The 16273-nt window shown below is 41.2% G+C and overlaps 1 protein-coding gene across 3 annotated transcripts; it reads left to right on the forward strand.

Annotated features, from left to right (window-relative positions):
* Positions 1–994: 994 nt before the first annotated feature.
* On the forward strand, positions 995–14509 carry LOC126802613 (uncharacterized). Of its 3 annotated transcripts, none has more exons than XM_050530261.1 (5): positions 995–1049; positions 1163–1244; positions 10455–11050; positions 13328–13503; positions 13631–14509. In XM_050530261.1, the coding sequence occupies exons 2-5, from the start codon at positions 1223–1225 to the stop codon at positions 14082–14084; spliced, it is 1248 nt and encodes a 415-aa protein (XP_050386218.1). In that variant the 5' UTR covers positions 995–1049; positions 1163–1222; the 3' UTR covers positions 14085–14509. The 3 variants fall into 3 exon arrangements, with proteins under 3 accessions (XP_050386218.1, XP_050386219.1, XP_050386216.1); XM_050530262.1 differs by lacking the exon at positions 1163–1244 and adding an exon at positions 7977–8058; XM_050530259.1 differs by lacking the exons at positions 995–1049; positions 1163–1244 and adding exons at positions 7809–7863; positions 7977–8058.
* Positions 14510–16273: the final 1764 nt, after the last annotated feature.

Raw genomic sequence — 16273 nt, forward strand, 5'->3', positions numbered from 1 at the left:
TAGACGGATCCGGAACATGGCGGAACACTTTGGAAGATCCTAGAAGGCGTTAGAAGTCTCAAGAAGCCTTGGGACATTTCCGGATATCTCTAGAACCTTGGAGAGACTAGGTGAACTAGACCACTCAAGAATTCTCTAGAACACTCAAGGTTCCTCTTAGAGTTATGTAGAATTGTATAGAACTCTCTAGAGTCATCTACATTGTACATAGTCCTAGAAATCTCTAGAACTGGCCAAGTAGGATGAGGAGGCCTATAAATAGCAAGGCACCCCTCTCATTTGCTCCATCAAGCAATCAAGCAAGAAGCAAGCTATCAAGCATACTTGTAAGTTCTCTCTTGTTCAATATAAGTTCTCTTTCAAAATATTCTTCTTTGCCTTTCAATTGTTCTAGCAAGGCGTTTGCGAGAGTAAGACTGACTTAACATAAGGAGTTGCTAAGGCCGCACGAGTTGCATAGCAAAAGAGTAAGGTCGTGACAATAGGCTCATCAGTGATGGATCTCAAACCATATGCACTTCTAATATGTGTGATTGTGGACCTCAACCATTTCCATCACACACAACTTGAAGAGAAACAATAATATCAGAATAATTTGATGAAATATGAAATAGAGTCTAATTTCGTGGACCTCCAGATATTACCGTATTTTCCAAGTCTCCAGGTAAAGATTAATTATGTGCGGAAAATGTGACATTTTTATCGTAGCCCCTTTGTTTATACTAGAGAGCTCATTTATTTAACCGATGATTCCCAAAGATTGTCTAATCCAATCCGTCAACCTCAGTAACATTCACCACATCGGACGCTCTTGGTCCTCTCCCTTTAGATTTTCCACTATTCCAGTGCAGCTCAGCCTCACGGAAAATATCTTAGGGACGCAGCCCACTCCAACGACCGACTGCCACCGTCACACGTGGCAACCCCACTCTTTCTCTCCCCAACTTCGCCCCGACTCGTATAAAAGCCCACCTTCTTTTCCCAACTCCACCCTCTTCTTCTTCTTCCTCCTCTTCTCTCCTCTTCTCTCTCTAATCTAACCAAACCAGGTCCCTCCTCTCTCTCTCTCTCTCTCTCTCGATGTTCTTTACGAATTCGGCTTTAATTTTTGTCTAATTGTGTTTTAGGTTTAATTCGCTGATTATAATCTGTTGATTTGCAGGAGAAGTTATAGAGGAAGATCTGATGTACTTGCTGGTGGATCTCAACTACACCAAAGATCATGATGGCCCTTGAACAAACAGGTTCGACTTTTCTTTTGATTTTCCGAAAAAATTCGGTTACTTTTTGACAATTTCGATTTTCAATATCTCTCAGTGTGATTATTGTTTTTCAGTAATTTCGAGTTTTGGTTGCGAATTGTGGTTTTGTTTATTTTTTTTATTGGTTTGAGTGTTTGGGTAGAGTTTAGGTGAGCTTGATTAGGTGGAATTAGGTTGGCGGAGATGTGAAGGAGAAGATGTTTTTGTAACAACTGTGTGGATGATAGTGGCTTTTATATGTTCCCTTTGGTAGATGAATGTGGTACCGTAGTCGGTGGGCCAACTAAGGGCATTGCGGGATTTGGTGGGGGAGAATGTCACATCCCGCCAACTTAAGCCAAATTTTACCTTGAGCATTCTAGACGGATCCGAAACATGGCGGAACACTTTGGAAGATCCTAGAAGGCGTTAGAAGTCTCAAGAAGCCTTGGGACATTTCCGGATATCTCTAGAACCTTGGAGAGGCTAGGTGAACTAGACCACTCAAGAATTCTCTAGAACACTCAAGGTTCCTCTTAGAGTTATGTAGAATTGTATAGAACTCTCTAGAGTCATCTACATTGTACATAGTCCTAGAAATCTCTAGAACTGGCCAAGTAGGATGAGGAGGCCTATAAATAGCAAGGCACCCCTCTCATTTGCTCCATCAAGCAATCAAGCAAGAAGCAAGCTATCAAGCATACTTGTAAGTTCGCTCTTGTTCAATATAAGTTCTCTTTCAAGATATTCTTCTTTGCCTTTCAATTGTTCTAGCAGGGCGTTTGCGAGAGTAAGGCTGACGTAGCATAAGGGAGTTGCTAAGGCCGCACGAGTTGCATAGCAAAAGAGTAAGCTCGTGACAGTTGGTATCAGAGCCGAAGTTCGATCAAGAGGCTAGCTCGACACCATGGCAAAGAATGGCAATCCTGTTGGTAGTGGTTCCGACGACACGCAAGAGAAGGGTCATGAAGAACTTGTCAACCCGACGGTTCCAAAGAAGGAACGAGTGAAGGACATGTTAGCTGCAATCGACTCACGACTAACTCAAGTGGAAGAGAGCGTGAGTGGCATGGGAGCCCAGGTGGAAGACTTGGAGGCGGAGGATGCCGCAATCCACACTGCGATCAAGGGCATGATGCTCAAGCTAGAGGAGTCCTTGCGGGGAGAGATTGACAAGGTTTGCGAGGAGTTCATGGGGGAACTCGCCCGGATGCGTGAGGTGCAAGAAAGGGAGCACAATAGCATGCTTGCACGCATGGAGGAGATGCAGGCAGATTCTGCACGCATGGAGGGAATGCAGGTAGATCTTGCCCTATGCAAGCGCGCACTAGCCGCGGGGGCTAGCACCAACAGCGGCGTGGAGGCCAAGCGGATCGAGGTGCCAAAACCAAAGAGCTTCGGAGGCATGCGCAACGCTCGAGAAGTAGACAACTTCTTATGGGGGCTAGATCAATACTTTGGGGCCGTAGGCATCATGGAGGAGGATGCCAAGATAAAGACCGTGACTCTTTATCTCACCGACACCGCCATGTTGTGGTGGAGGAGAAGGCGAGGAGATGTCGAAAGAGGTATGTGCACCATCTATACCTTTGATGACTTTGTTAAAGAACTCAAGAACTCAAGAGCTCGCTTGCGAAGGCTCAAGCACACCGGGCCTATTAGTGATTACATTAGAGAATTCACTAACTTGGTGCTTGAGATTCTCGACCTATCCGACAAGGATGCTCTCTTCAATTTCATGGATGGTCTCCAATCATGGGCCAAGACAGAGCTTAGGTGACGTGGAGTGCAAGACCTTGCTACCGCCATAGCCGTGGCCGAAGGCTTAGTTGATTTCTCAAGTCCAAGAGAGTCCACCAAGCCAAAGGAGAAGAAGAACAACTATGCCAAAGGTGGGGGAGACAAAATCCAACGCAAGGAGGAGCCCAGCCGTGAGAGCTACTCGGCAAGGTTCAAGGGTAAAGGCAAGTCAAGGGACATGTGGAGCTCAGACAAGCCAAACGACAACAAGTGCTTCCTATGCGACGGTCCGCATTGGGCTAGGCATTGCCCACAAAGGAGAGCACTAAGCGCGCTCTTAGGAAGTCATCAAGGCGAGAGTGAAACCGAGGGTGGCAATGGAGGTGCACATTTGGGGTCTTTGAAGGTGCTTAATGCAATCCGCTCTACACCCAAGGTCCAAGCCAAAGGTTTGCTCTTCACGGATATCATCATAAGTGGGAAGCCAACAACGACAATGCTCGACACTGGAGCAACCCACAACTTCATTTCCATTGAGGAGGCACGCAGGCTAGGACTAAAGGCAAGCAATGGAGGGGGCTCCATCAAGGCGGTTAACTCACCTGCCCGACCCAGACAAGGAGTAGCTCGAGGAGTCAAGACAAGCGTGGGAGCTTGGTGTGGGAGCCTAGACTTCTCGATAGTACCGATGGATGACTACAAGGTAGTCTTGGGGTTGGAGTTCCATGATCAAGTCAAGGCATTCCCGGTGCCATTCGCCAATAGCTTATGCATTATGGATGGCGAGAGGTCGTGTGTGGTGCCAACAACCCGAGGAGCAAAGCAAGACATCAAGGTCTTGTCGGCATTGCAATTCAAGAAAGGCATCAAGAGGGAAGAGGAAAGCTACTTGGCCATCCTTAGTGAGTTCGATGACGAGGAGCCAAGGCCACAAGATGACATGCCCAAGGAAGTAGCTGCAGTTCTTGAGGAATTCAAGGATGTATCACCCACAGAGCTGCCCAAGAGACTACCCCCAAGGAGAGAGATCGACCATGAGATAGAATTGGAACCAGGGACTAAACCACCCGCCATGGGTGCATACCGCATGGCACCGCCGGAGTTAGCGGAGCTAAGGAGGCAATTAAAGGAGCTTTTGGACGCGGGGTTCATTAGACCTTCGAAAGCCCCGCTCGGTGCCCCGGTGTTATTCCAAAAGAAGAAGGACGGATCTCTACGCATGTGCATTGACTATAGGGCACTCAACAAGATCACGGTAAAGAACAAGTACCCTATTCCTCTCATTGCCGATCTCTTTGATCAATTGGGCCATGCACGATATTTTTCCAAGTTAGACCTTCGTTCGGGGTACTACCAAGTGTGCATTGCGGAAGGAGATGAGTCAAAGACCGCATGCATCACAAGGTACGGTTCTTATGAATTCTTGGTCATGCCATTCGGTCTAACTAATGCACCGGCAACCTTTTGCACCTTGATGAACAAGTTATTCCACCCCTACTTGGATCGGTTTGTGGTCGTCTACTTGGACGACATAGTGGTATATAGCAAGACCATGCGGAAGCATGTGGAGCATTTGCGGGAAGTGCTTAAGGTTTTGCGGGAAAACCAGCTATACATCAAGATGGAGAAATGCTCATTCGCGAAGCCGGAGGTGTTGTTATTGGGGCACAAGATCAAGGACGGCAAGCTTATGATGGAGGTTTCAAGGTGCATTCCATCCAAGAATGGGAGCCACCCATCAAGGTACAAGACTTAAGATCTTTCCTTAGGCCAGTTAACTATTATCGCCGCTTTATCAAGGGATACTCGGCGAGGGCTGCACCATTAACCGACCTTGTCAAGAAGAGCAAGGCGTGGGAGTGGACAACAAAGTGTCAAGAAGCCTTTAAAGACTTGAAGAAGGCAATATGCGAGGAGCCCGTACTTAGCCTACCGGATCACTCCAAGCCATACGAAGTGCACACCGATGCTTCCGACTTTGCCATCGGTGGAGTTCTCATGCAAGAGGGGCATCCAATTGCTTATGAGAGTCGGAAGCTCAATGACACAGAGTGGTGCTACACCGTGCAAGAGAAGGAGATGACTGCCATCATCCATTGCCTTCGAGTGTGGCGACATTACTTGCTTGGGACCAAGTTCCTTATCATGACCGACAATGTAGCAACAAGCTATTTCCAAACTCAAAAGAAGCTAAGTCCAAAGCAAGCAAGGTGGCAAGACTTCTTGGCGGAGTTTGACTACACCATGGAGTACAAGCCCGGGAAGGCGAACATGGCAGCGGATGCACTAAGCCGCAAGGCGGAGTTTGCAAGCATCTCTCAAGTCACTAGCCCATTGCTAAGCAAGATCAAGGAGGGACTAAGGGTAGACCCTCAAGCACAAAGTCTCATTACCTTAGTAAAGGAAGGCAAAACTCGGAGGTTTTGGCTAGACGACGACCTTCTCTACACGAGAGGCCGCCGCATCTACGTACCGAAGTGGGGCAGCTTACGAAGGGAGCTAACTAAGGAATGCCATGATTCCAAATGGGCCGGCCACCCAGGTATGAAACGCACACTTGCCTTGTTAAAGTCCATGTATTATTGGCCTAGGATGCGAGACGGTGTCGAAGAGTATGTGCGGACATGTCTAGTTTGCCAACAAGACAAAGTAGTCCAGCAGCAGCCGGGGGGCTTGCTTGACCCCTTACCCATACCGGAGAGACCATGGGAGAGTGTCTCTATGGACTTCATCACTTGCCTGCCGAAGTCCGAGCAGTTTGGGAGCATCATAGTGGTAGTGGACAGATTCAGCAAGTATGCAACCTTCATGGCCGCATCAGCCGACTGCACTGCGGAGGAGACAACAAGGCTATTCCTACGCAATGTAGTCAAGCTTTGGGGAATTCCAAAGAACATTATCAGCGACAGAGACCTGCGCTTCACGGGGAGATTTTGGACGGAGCTGTTCAAGATGTTGGGGTCAGACTTGAACTTTTCAACAAGCTTCCATCCACAAAGCAACGGTCAAACGGAGCGCGTCAATGCTCTCTTGGAGCTATACTTACGACACTACGTGAGTGCCAATCAAAAGGATTGGGCCAAGCTTCTAGATGTGGCGCAGTTTTCCTACAACCTGCAGCAAAGTGAGGCCACCAACAAGAGTCCTTTTGAGATTGTTTTGGGACAGCAGCCTACTACCCCTCTATTCATTGCCACTCACTATGAAGGGAAGAGTCCAGCCGCATTCAAGTTCGCCAAGTCATGGCATGAGCAAGCGGAGTTAGGTCGAGCGGCGTTGCACAAGGCTGCCAAGAGGATGAAGAAGTGGGCGGACAAGAAGAAGGCAACCTTGTACTTGTGAAACTCTTGTCGCAGCAATTCAAAGCCTTTAGAAAGGTGGACAAGGGCTTGATCCACATATATGAAGGGCCGTTTGAAGTTATCAAGCGCATAGGCAATGTTTCATACAAGCTCAACCTCCCGCCCAAGTTAAAGATACATCCGGTCTTCCACGTGAGTATGTTGAAGCCCTACAATGAGGACGAAGAAGACCCATTGAGAGGAATATCGCATCGGGCACCTACGACGGTAATCACCAACTTTGACAAGGAAGTCGATGAAGTACTCGCAGATCGGGTCATTCGACGTCGAGGCGTGCCAAGGTACAAAGAGTACCTCATCAAGTGGAGAGGTCTGCCCGATACGGAAGCAAGCTGGGAGTCCAAGGATACGCTTTGGCAGTTCAAGGACAAGATCCAGCAATACAACGAGGCGCGATGAGGGCATTGCGGGATTTGGTGGGGGAGAATGTCACATCCCGCCAACTTAAGCCAAATTTTACCTTGAGCATTCTAGACGGATCCGAAACATGGCGGAACACTTTGGAAGATCCTAGAAGGCGTTAGAAGTCTCAAGAAGCCTTGGGACATTTCCGGATATCTCTAGAACCTTGGAGAGGCTAGGTGAACTAGACCACTCAAGAATTCTCTAGAACACTCAAGGTTCCTCTTAGAGTTATGTAGAATTGTATAGAACTCTCTAGAGTCATCTACATTGTACATAGTCCTAGAAATCTCTAGAACTGGCCAAGTAGGATGAGGAGGCCTATAAATAGCAAGGCACCCCTCTCATTTGCTCCATCAAGCAATCAAGCAAGAAGCAAGCTATCAAGCATACTTGTAAGTTCTCTCTTGTTCAATATAAGTTCTCTTTCAAAATATTCTTCTTTGCCTTTCAATTGTTCTAACAAGGCGTTTGCGAGAGTAAGACTGACTTAACATAAGGAGTTGCTAAGGCCGCACGAGTTGCATAGCAAAAGAGTAAGGTCGTGACAATAGGCTCATCAGTGATGGATCTCAAACCATATGCACTTCTAATATGTGTGATTGTGGACCTCAACCATTTCCATCACACACAACTTGAAGAGAAACAATAATATCAGAATAATTTGATGAAATATGAAATAGAGTCTAATTTCGTGGACCTCCAGATATTACCGTATTTTCCAAGTCTCCAGGTAAAGATTAATTATGTGCGGAAAATGTGACATTTTTATCGTAGCCCCTTTGTTTATACTAGAGAGCTCATTTATTTAACCGATGATTCCCAAAGATTGTCTAATCCAATCCGTCAACCTCAGTAACATTCACCACATCGGACGCTCTTGGTCCTCTCCCTTTAGATTTTCCACTATTCCAGTGCAGCTCAGCCTCACGGAAAATATCTTAGGGACGCAGCCCACTCCAACGACCGACTGCCACCGTCACACGTGGCAACCCCACTCTTTCTCTCCCCAACTTCGCCCCGACTCGTATAAAAGCCCACCTTCTTTTCCCAACTCCACCCTCTTCTTCTTCTTCCTCCTCTTCTCTCCTCTTCTCTCTCTAATCTAACCAAACCAGGTCCCTCCTCTCTCTCTCTCTCTCTCTCTCGATGTTCTTTACGAATTCGGCTTTAATTTTTGTCTAATTGTGTTTTAGGTTTAATTCGCTGATTATAATCTGTTGATTTGCAGGAGAAGTTATAGAGGAAGATCTGATGTACTTGCTGGTGGATCTCAACTACACCAAAGATCATGATGGCCCTTGAACAAACAGGTTCGACTTTTCTTTTGATTTTCCGAAAAAAATCGGTTACTTTTTGACAATTTCGATTTTCAATATCTCTCAGTGTGATTATTGTTTTTCAGTAATTTCGAGTTTTGGTTGCGAATTGTGGTTTTGTTTATTTTTTTTATTGGTTTGAGTGTTTGGGTAGAGTTTAGGTGAGCTTGATTAGGTGGAATTAGGTTGGCGGAGATGTGAAGGAGAAGATGTTTTTGTAACAACTGTGTGGATGATAGTGGCTTTTATATGTTCCCTTTGGTAGATGAATGTGGTACCGTAGTCGGTGGGCCAATGCATGGTCTTGATCGAAGTGTGGAGTTGAGATAATGAATTTCATCGAAAAACTCTTACAACCATCACTAAGTTCTGAAGTTTTGAATTTTATTTCTTTGGAGATAGTAAGAACATTCATTGGCTGTGTTTCCATTGATTATAAGGGTTAAACATAGTGTGGAAAAGTTACCAGTACTAACCTTCGGTCTTTATGTATAAGCTGTGAGAAACTTGGCCTCAATTTCTTTGATTATGTATATAGATGTTTTAGATGGTTGGACATGCAATCGTCTTAGAACTCCCACAATTAGAGCTTTATCAGTAATATTCCAATTCAGGTTTTATTACTCTTTCTGTCGAGTTTGAAAGTAATAAATTTTTTTGTTTTTGTTTTTTTTTTGTTTTTGGGTTTTGAAAATATAGGAAACAGTAGCAGGAGCTGCGGATAATGTTTGAACTTTAGTGGTGTTCACTCTTTTGATACTGCTTAGTTCAAGTTTGTTATAAATTATGACCCTCTTGGAAAAAATAAGTAGAATATTGAACCCCTAGAATCTGTGGCAACTAAGCATAACCTTTGAAATGCCAAACACCATTTGTGTTTATTCTTTTTCGAAACTGTTTTTCTCTCTGGGGAAAGGGACAAACTGCAACATAGAAGATCCTTGGAATGCAGTCGCTTGAGGAGTCCCATTTCTATTCCTCAATATGATCCGTCTTATATTACTGGAACAAGGAGGAGATGGAACTTTGTAGACTTATATATATTTTTTTTGTATTTGTACTCTCCATTAGCTTTTTCAGCCCTAAATCAGTATTCTTTCTTAGGTAGGGCCAGGGATTACTTTTTGGTTGTATTAACCTATACTTCCTGACGCCTTCGATGAAGTCATACTATAGCAAGGACTTTTTGCAACAGCACTAAACATCTTGTATCTTCAACATATGAAGTGCCAGTGCTATGCAGGCACTATTGATCAAATTGTGCTAACATTTGGTATCACCTATGCTTTCAAGGACTCAAAACTCAGACTTTAATAGATTCTTAAAAAACTAGACTCATAATTATTGTTCATAAACCGAAAATTAACCTGACAATAATAGTAACCTACCATGGTGACTTTCCTTTGACCAAAAAGGGTCGGGCTTAATCTTTGGCTTTAAAAGTGGTTATTTCTCTTCCAGCCAGCTTGTGGCTGTGCCATTGACTATTTATATATTTCGGGAAATTTTGGAATAGTGTCCTGAGGACTTTTATTTTCAGTTTCCACCATAATAACCCATTGGGGTTGGTCTTGTCTATTCAGCTCGGGGCACCCATCTCCATGTAGCTCTCTACTACCAATTAAAAAGACTAAAAAGAATTTGCAAAATGTTGTCTATTCCTTAGTTCAGGAGTCCTACTTCAAAATTGTAATATTATCACTCCTATATATTTTATTTTGCTTGCTTTCTCTCAACTTTTGCCTTCCATAATTTATATACTAATCAAGCTCTTACTAGGCTATGATGAAACAGCACCTTCTGCTGCAGTGCAATGATCCACTTCTCAACTAGGCATAATATTGAATCTAGCAAATATATTCAGAGAAGGAACAGATGGATTTTTGTTTTTGTTTTTTTTTCCTTTAAATTTCTTTTCATTTGTGTGTTTTTAAGTTTTATTGAGTGGGTGGAACTTTGAGAAAACAGAATTTCTCCCTGAATATTATGAACTCGTTCAAAATAAAAAGTACAACGGGATATCTGGCAGAGTGGCAATGATATAATGTTTTTTTAATATTAATTGAGGATATGACCTTGACAGAGTGCACCTAAAGAATAAGTTTTTTATCGTCTGATGGGGATGGGATCGTGTGTTGCGACAAATCAACACAGGCATAAATCAGTCTGCACAGCAACTCCAATGCTGGTTTTTAATTGGAGCTGTACATTGTCTCAGTAATAGTTACTTTTTGTCTGTGTAATATGCCACGTATATGTGCTCGTATATTGTATACTGGAGATGCATAATAATCATTCTATATATTGTATGATGAAAAATAATTTCTGATGGTTATGTTGGTCACGGACTACCAATGATTTGTTCTCATATCCTATCTTTCCTGGTGCAGAAAATATGGAAAGGAACTGTGAGGCTTCCTTAAAATGCCTCCACAGTAAGGGATTCCCTTACAACCTCCAATGTAATGGAAATCCCATTGAAGGATTTCCAGAGCATAAAGATGAACCTAGTAATCATCCAAGTGGGGATAATTCTGAGTCAGACCGTCCATTGGTCAGTGAATTTCTGGAACCCCCAACTGAATGTCACAACAAACCTACCTACCATCATGATTTTGGCTACTGGTCACCCTTTCATTTTGATTCTCAAAAGTTGCAACAGTGCCAGATGAATGCCTTTGAGAGCCAATTTTATCAGTTCCAAGTTGACAATCGATTTCAGTATGTTCCATTCAATGTGTTAGCTCAAAGCTACCCTAATGAGCCTCAGTTCCAAGATTTTCAGTATTTTGTGGTTATCGACTTTGAGGCTACATGTGATAAGGAGAGAAACCCTCATCCTCAAGAGATAATTGAGTTTCCATCTGTGATAGTGAGTAGTGTGACTGGCCAACTGGAAGCATGTTTTCAGACTTATGTGCGGCCAACCTGCAACAATCTTCTAAGTGACTTCTGCAAGGATCTGACAGGCATACAGCAAATTCAGGTTTGTACTATGCTTACATTCACTTACCACCAGGAAGGAATTGCTGTGCAGACTGTTTTATGCCTGTGTTTATTGTTTGTTTGGAGTTTAGGGTTAATAAATGAGATGGAATGCTGTTTCTTGTGATTGAGATATTCTAATATAGTTAATAGTTCATTGTCTTTGTTCAGTATATCGTCTGTTGTCAGAAAATGGAATGTTGACCGAGTACAATATGTTTTTCGAGCATTAAGTTGTAGTCTTAATTGTTTATTGGCCTCACTTCCCCCCTTGTTGGGATATGTACTCTTTCCTGTTTTCTAGCTTGCTGTTGTGGATGCAAATTGTATTACGGTTGGTTCTCTGATTATGTATTGTATGCTACTGGTGCTGATTGATTCTGTAATTGTGTTCATGCCGATTTTTGGGTTCTGTTTCCTTCGTTTGGTGTGTGTGTGTGTGTGTGTGTTTATATGTTGGGATCAATTTATCATCACCTTTGCACCGATTGGTCCCTTCCTCTGTTGAAATAGGATTGTCAATTCATCTAATAGTTCGCATTAAACTATTCAGGATTGAGAATTTATTTTTGTTCTAGCTGCATGGTGGCTTTGATGCAATTATGCTTGACGATGTCCCGACTTAGTGAGAAGGAGTTAAAAGTAGTGGGAAAGTAGGACTAGTTCCTTTGCTTATTTTTTAGTTTGGTACCTGTAAATACCTGAAAAACAAATTGTGTGATGATACTGAAGGGGTCTGAAAGTGATTACTGGTGGGGAAGAAATATGGATTTACTATCTAGTTGTAAAAAAACTTGATGGGCATCTTGTATCAATTAAATACCTTTTTTAAAAGGCGCTACAAATATTGATTATAAAGATGAAAAACACAAATTAGAAAGAAGTGGTATTTTTTGGTTAGCAGCTTCAAAATTAGATTGTAACTTGCCATTTCCTAATATTATATTAGGAAATGGCAAGATAAACAATCCCAAAGAAGAATTGTTTCTTTGTTTTCCCCCATTCCATCTCTAGCTGTTGAATTCAATGTACGAGTTACGGGGCAAACCTGCCTTTTCGTTTTAGCTTAACTCAACACTCGTATTTAGTGGTCATAATACTTGGTATAGCTTACTAAATGAGAAACCATACTTCATTCATAGGATATCAATTGCTGGTATAATTGAAAATTAGAATTCCTCGAAACTGCTTCTTTTGTAATGTAATCCATAGTTATGAATTGTTCATATAAAAAATCCCCTCAACCGATGTCTTATGGTATACAAGTCTTTATCACTATCTGCATTTAGAAGTCTATTGAACATGCTGAAAATATGTCTTATAAAGGAACCTGTAGGATCTATTAATTGATGCTTGCCTAATGTTTATCATTCCTCGACTTATCCCAAGCTGTGGGTTTATTATTGTTTTAAGTGTTAAGAAAGTATTATTGATTGCTTTGATTAAGCATCTTAAAGCTGTCATGCTTTTCTTTTCATGCATTAGAGTGGTGTTACGAGGAATTGGATTAGGTGATGTCCTGAATAAGATTCATATCGTTCTTATGTATTTGAGTTGTAGGAGACTCTCAAACGCGTATTAGACCTTCAGAAAATTCAACATGTATTAGGTACATAGCTTGTGTGGAATTAACACCTGTGGAAGTAAGCACTTCTTCACATTTTCATCACTCAGATTGCAATGGCAATTCAGGGCATGTGAGACCGTGAGTACATAACGTATTGCTAGTTTAAAGTTTTAATACATTTGAGTATTATAGGTTGTGTGAAGTTAAGCCCTTGGACATTTTTGCAATTTCTCAACTTTCAGGGTTGCAATGGTGACAATGGATTCATGTGTTGAGGGCCATACACTTTGTAAAAGCATTGTTTGACATTGCTGTTTATGTGAATGGCATATGCTGTTCTTTCGTCTGCCCAATTTGGATCAAAAGCTGTGTATCCGTAACTGTCCTGAATGGCGGTTTTTATCTTCAAGGAGTCACCTACGGGACATGTTCCTGTCTGAAATAAAACAGAAGTGGTTCATGATATTATCTGCATAATTGGTTGCTGTAGTTGTGTGTATGAATTTATATGCTTCCTAGGTTCTCGAACTCATTCTTGTACGGTGGAGGTGGCATGTAAATTTTGGTGTCTGCTCACTTGTTTGGTGGATGATGCCTAACAAACTGGCCTTGCATGCTTGATGATGTTCTTTTTTAGTTAACCAAACCATGCTTGTCTTTTCTCTTTACTGTGAACCTCTGAATTTATTTTGACGCATTGCGTGTTGGCAGGTGGACAGAGGAGTTACTCTTAGTGAGGCCCTTCTTAGGCATGATAAATGGCTCGAGAAAAAGGGGATAAAGAACACCAACTTTGCTGTTGTTACATGGTCAAACTGGGACTGTCGGGTCATGTTAGAATCCGAGTGTCGATTCAAGAAAATTCGTAAACCTCCTTATTTTAACCGGTGAGAAATGTGATCTTGTAACTAATGATAATTTGACTCTCATTGACTTGATGATTAAATCTTGTGTTTTGTACATATGGAAGTTTTGTCAGCTATTTGTCCTAATATTTGTCTCAATTCTTGATAGATGGATCAACTTAAAGGTACCTTTCCATGAGGTTTTTGGCGGCATGAGGTGCAACCTGAAGGAGGCAGTTCAAATGGCAGGCTTAGCATGGCAGGGAAGAGCTCACTGTGGCCTGGATGATGCCAAAAACACAGCTCGCCTACTTTCTGTCCTTATGCGTAGGGGTTTCAAATTTGCCATAACAAACTCATTGTTGTGGCAGACTGCTGATCGCCCTTTAACAATGAAGCTGTCACCAGAACAACTGTCACCACCTCATCACCCTCTTAAACTGAAGGATATGAGTATTCCCGTATGCCAGTATCCTCACCCATTCTGTTTCTGTGGGGTGAAGAGCAGCAAAGGAATGGTTCGGAAGCCAGGGCCAAAGCAAGGGAGCTTCTTCTTTGGCTGTGGGAACTGGACAGCCACTAGAGGTGCCCGCTGCCATTACTTTGAATGGGCATCTGCGTAAATCAAGATCATCTTATCCTAAGCATCTTGTGAAATTCTTCTGTAAAAAAGAAAAAGGAGAAAAAGCCAAAAAAAAAGAAAGAAAAAAAGAGAGGATGGAAGTAGAGGGGTTGTCTCCTAGTGGAAGCAAATATTTTTTAGCTGCTTGAGGAGGTTTCTGTTTCTTAAAGGATTTAGATATAAATAGTTGGCTCAATGCTAAAATGTGTGCCAAATATTTTACTCTAAAGGGATCTTCAACCTGTAAAGCTTACTTGACTTGAGGTTGTCAGAAGAACAATTTGGGTGTGAGAGAATTGGGTAGTTAGGGTTGGGATGGTGCTTATTCTGCATATTGCCCTTCGGGCATGCTAAGCTATCTTAAATAAATTATGAAATAGGGACGCCTGGTTTTCGTAATGAAATTTCTAATGGGGAATTAGTGGAGTTGATTTTCTCAGTTTGCTATTCTTAACTTGTTTTACTGCGTGTGAATGGGCATGTCCATTCTGTGTTCTTGCCTTTGTGACATTTTGAAAGAGGGATCTGCCGGGTACGAAAAGGTTGTTTTTTTCTTCTTTCACAAAAGTGACATCCCTATAGTCGAGTTGGATCTGTTCCTTGTTCCAAGTGTTTTCTAGTTCCAAGTGTTTTATTGGTTTGAGACTTTTGAGTGTGGCCGCATACATTGATCATTTAAATTGTGCATTGCACTCTTCTTTTCTGTGATGTTAGTATCAAGCATATATGAGCTTTGATGCGAGTATTCTTCCGAGAATAACTGGGGTTAAGTGACATGGTGGTCTTATTATGCAGAAATCGTGACAGTATGTGTGCTACCAGAACGGTAGTCCTTCAATTCGATTAGCTGATCTAGTGCGTTCCTAACCAGTTTTTGAGTCCGTGTCCAATGCACTTTTTGCTTCATCAAAAAGAAGAAAGAAGAATCAATGGATCTTTGGTTGTAGCTCTAGCAGTAGCCACCCGTGTTGTTTTTGTTGTTGTTTTTTTTTTTTTTTTAACTGCACTCCTTTCTCTCCTGCTTGAGTTTTGAACCCTTGTGGCCTTCTGCTTATGAATTCATGAGCATTTGCGGCTTCATGGCCTCAACTCGGATGCTTCCTCATTCCCATACTTCGATGTTTTCATAAACAGATTTGAGAACAATGTATTTGACATGTATAATGAGGGAGATACTTGAGGCTATTAAAGTCCAAGTGTATGAAATACTTGTTAGGTAAAGTGGTGAACAAGTCTGCATGGGTCAATATAGAAAGAAAAATAGTCAGCTATTTGTCTCTTTTTCAGGTAGAAACCCCCATATAAGAACTTATTAATTAATTTATCAAATTCCTCATAGCCTAAACGGAAAGACATGCATACATATATATATATATATATATGTATATATATATATAGATATATGTATATAAGGGAAAATACTCAAAATGAAACCTGAAGTATCGTAAAAGGTATTTTTTAGTACCTACGAATTTTTGTTACTCGAAATAGTACCTGAACTATTTCACCGTTACCCAATATGGTACCTCCGTTAGATTCTCCGTTAAATTGATGATGTGACATGTATTTAGAAGGACAAAATGGTCTACACAATTTTTTTTATTTCCTATCTTTTTTTTTTTCAAATTCTCACAAATTCACCAAACTGACTGAAAATTTGTTAGACTTGATAAATCATACCTATATTATTTGCAAATTTACAATATTTTTTATAAAATTTGTAATTTTAAGAGGAAAATCAACTCTTGTATCGCAAAACATAACACAAGTTTTAGTATATATATTTGTTTAACAATAATAAGAAAATTAATTTTAAAATTATTATTTTATCTATTACTTACAGTAAAACTTCTATAAATTTATAGTCTCGGAATTGATAAAATTTATTAATTTAGAGATATATTAATATATCAATAAATTAATAATCTATTAATTTATTAATTTATTTATAACTTATTAATTTATCAAGATATAATCAATATTTTGTTTCATTTTGTCGAAGAAAAAAGTTTTTACTTACATTGTTTAATTTATTACGTATACCTTATTAAATATACTATTTTTTTATGTATAACATCGTTCAAAATATTATATTGTTTGATGATGATTATGTTAATTAAAATTTTTTAATGAAATCCTCATAAATTTAAAATTTATTATATAAATTATGACACTAATAATTTATATATT

This window comes from Argentina anserina, chromosome 7 (genome assembly GCF_933775445.1).
Source record: "Argentina anserina chromosome 7, drPotAnse1.1, whole genome shotgun sequence".
Lineage (NCBI taxonomy): Eukaryota > Viridiplantae > Streptophyta > Magnoliopsida > Rosales > Rosaceae > Argentina > Argentina anserina.

Excerpts from the sequence above, each read along its gene's own strand:
- LOC126802613 (XM_050530261.1), top strand. The coding sequence starts at position 1,223 with ATGATGGCCCTTGAACAAACAG. Across the intron at positions 1,245-10,454 it reads GATGGCCCTTGAACAAACAG|AAAATATGGAAAGGAACTGT; the intron begins GTTCGACTTTTC and ends TTCCTGGTGCAG. Across the intron at positions 13,504-13,630 it reads AAACCTCCTTATTTTAACCG|ATGGATCAACTTAAAGGTAC; the intron begins GTGAGAAATGTG and ends AATTCTTGATAG.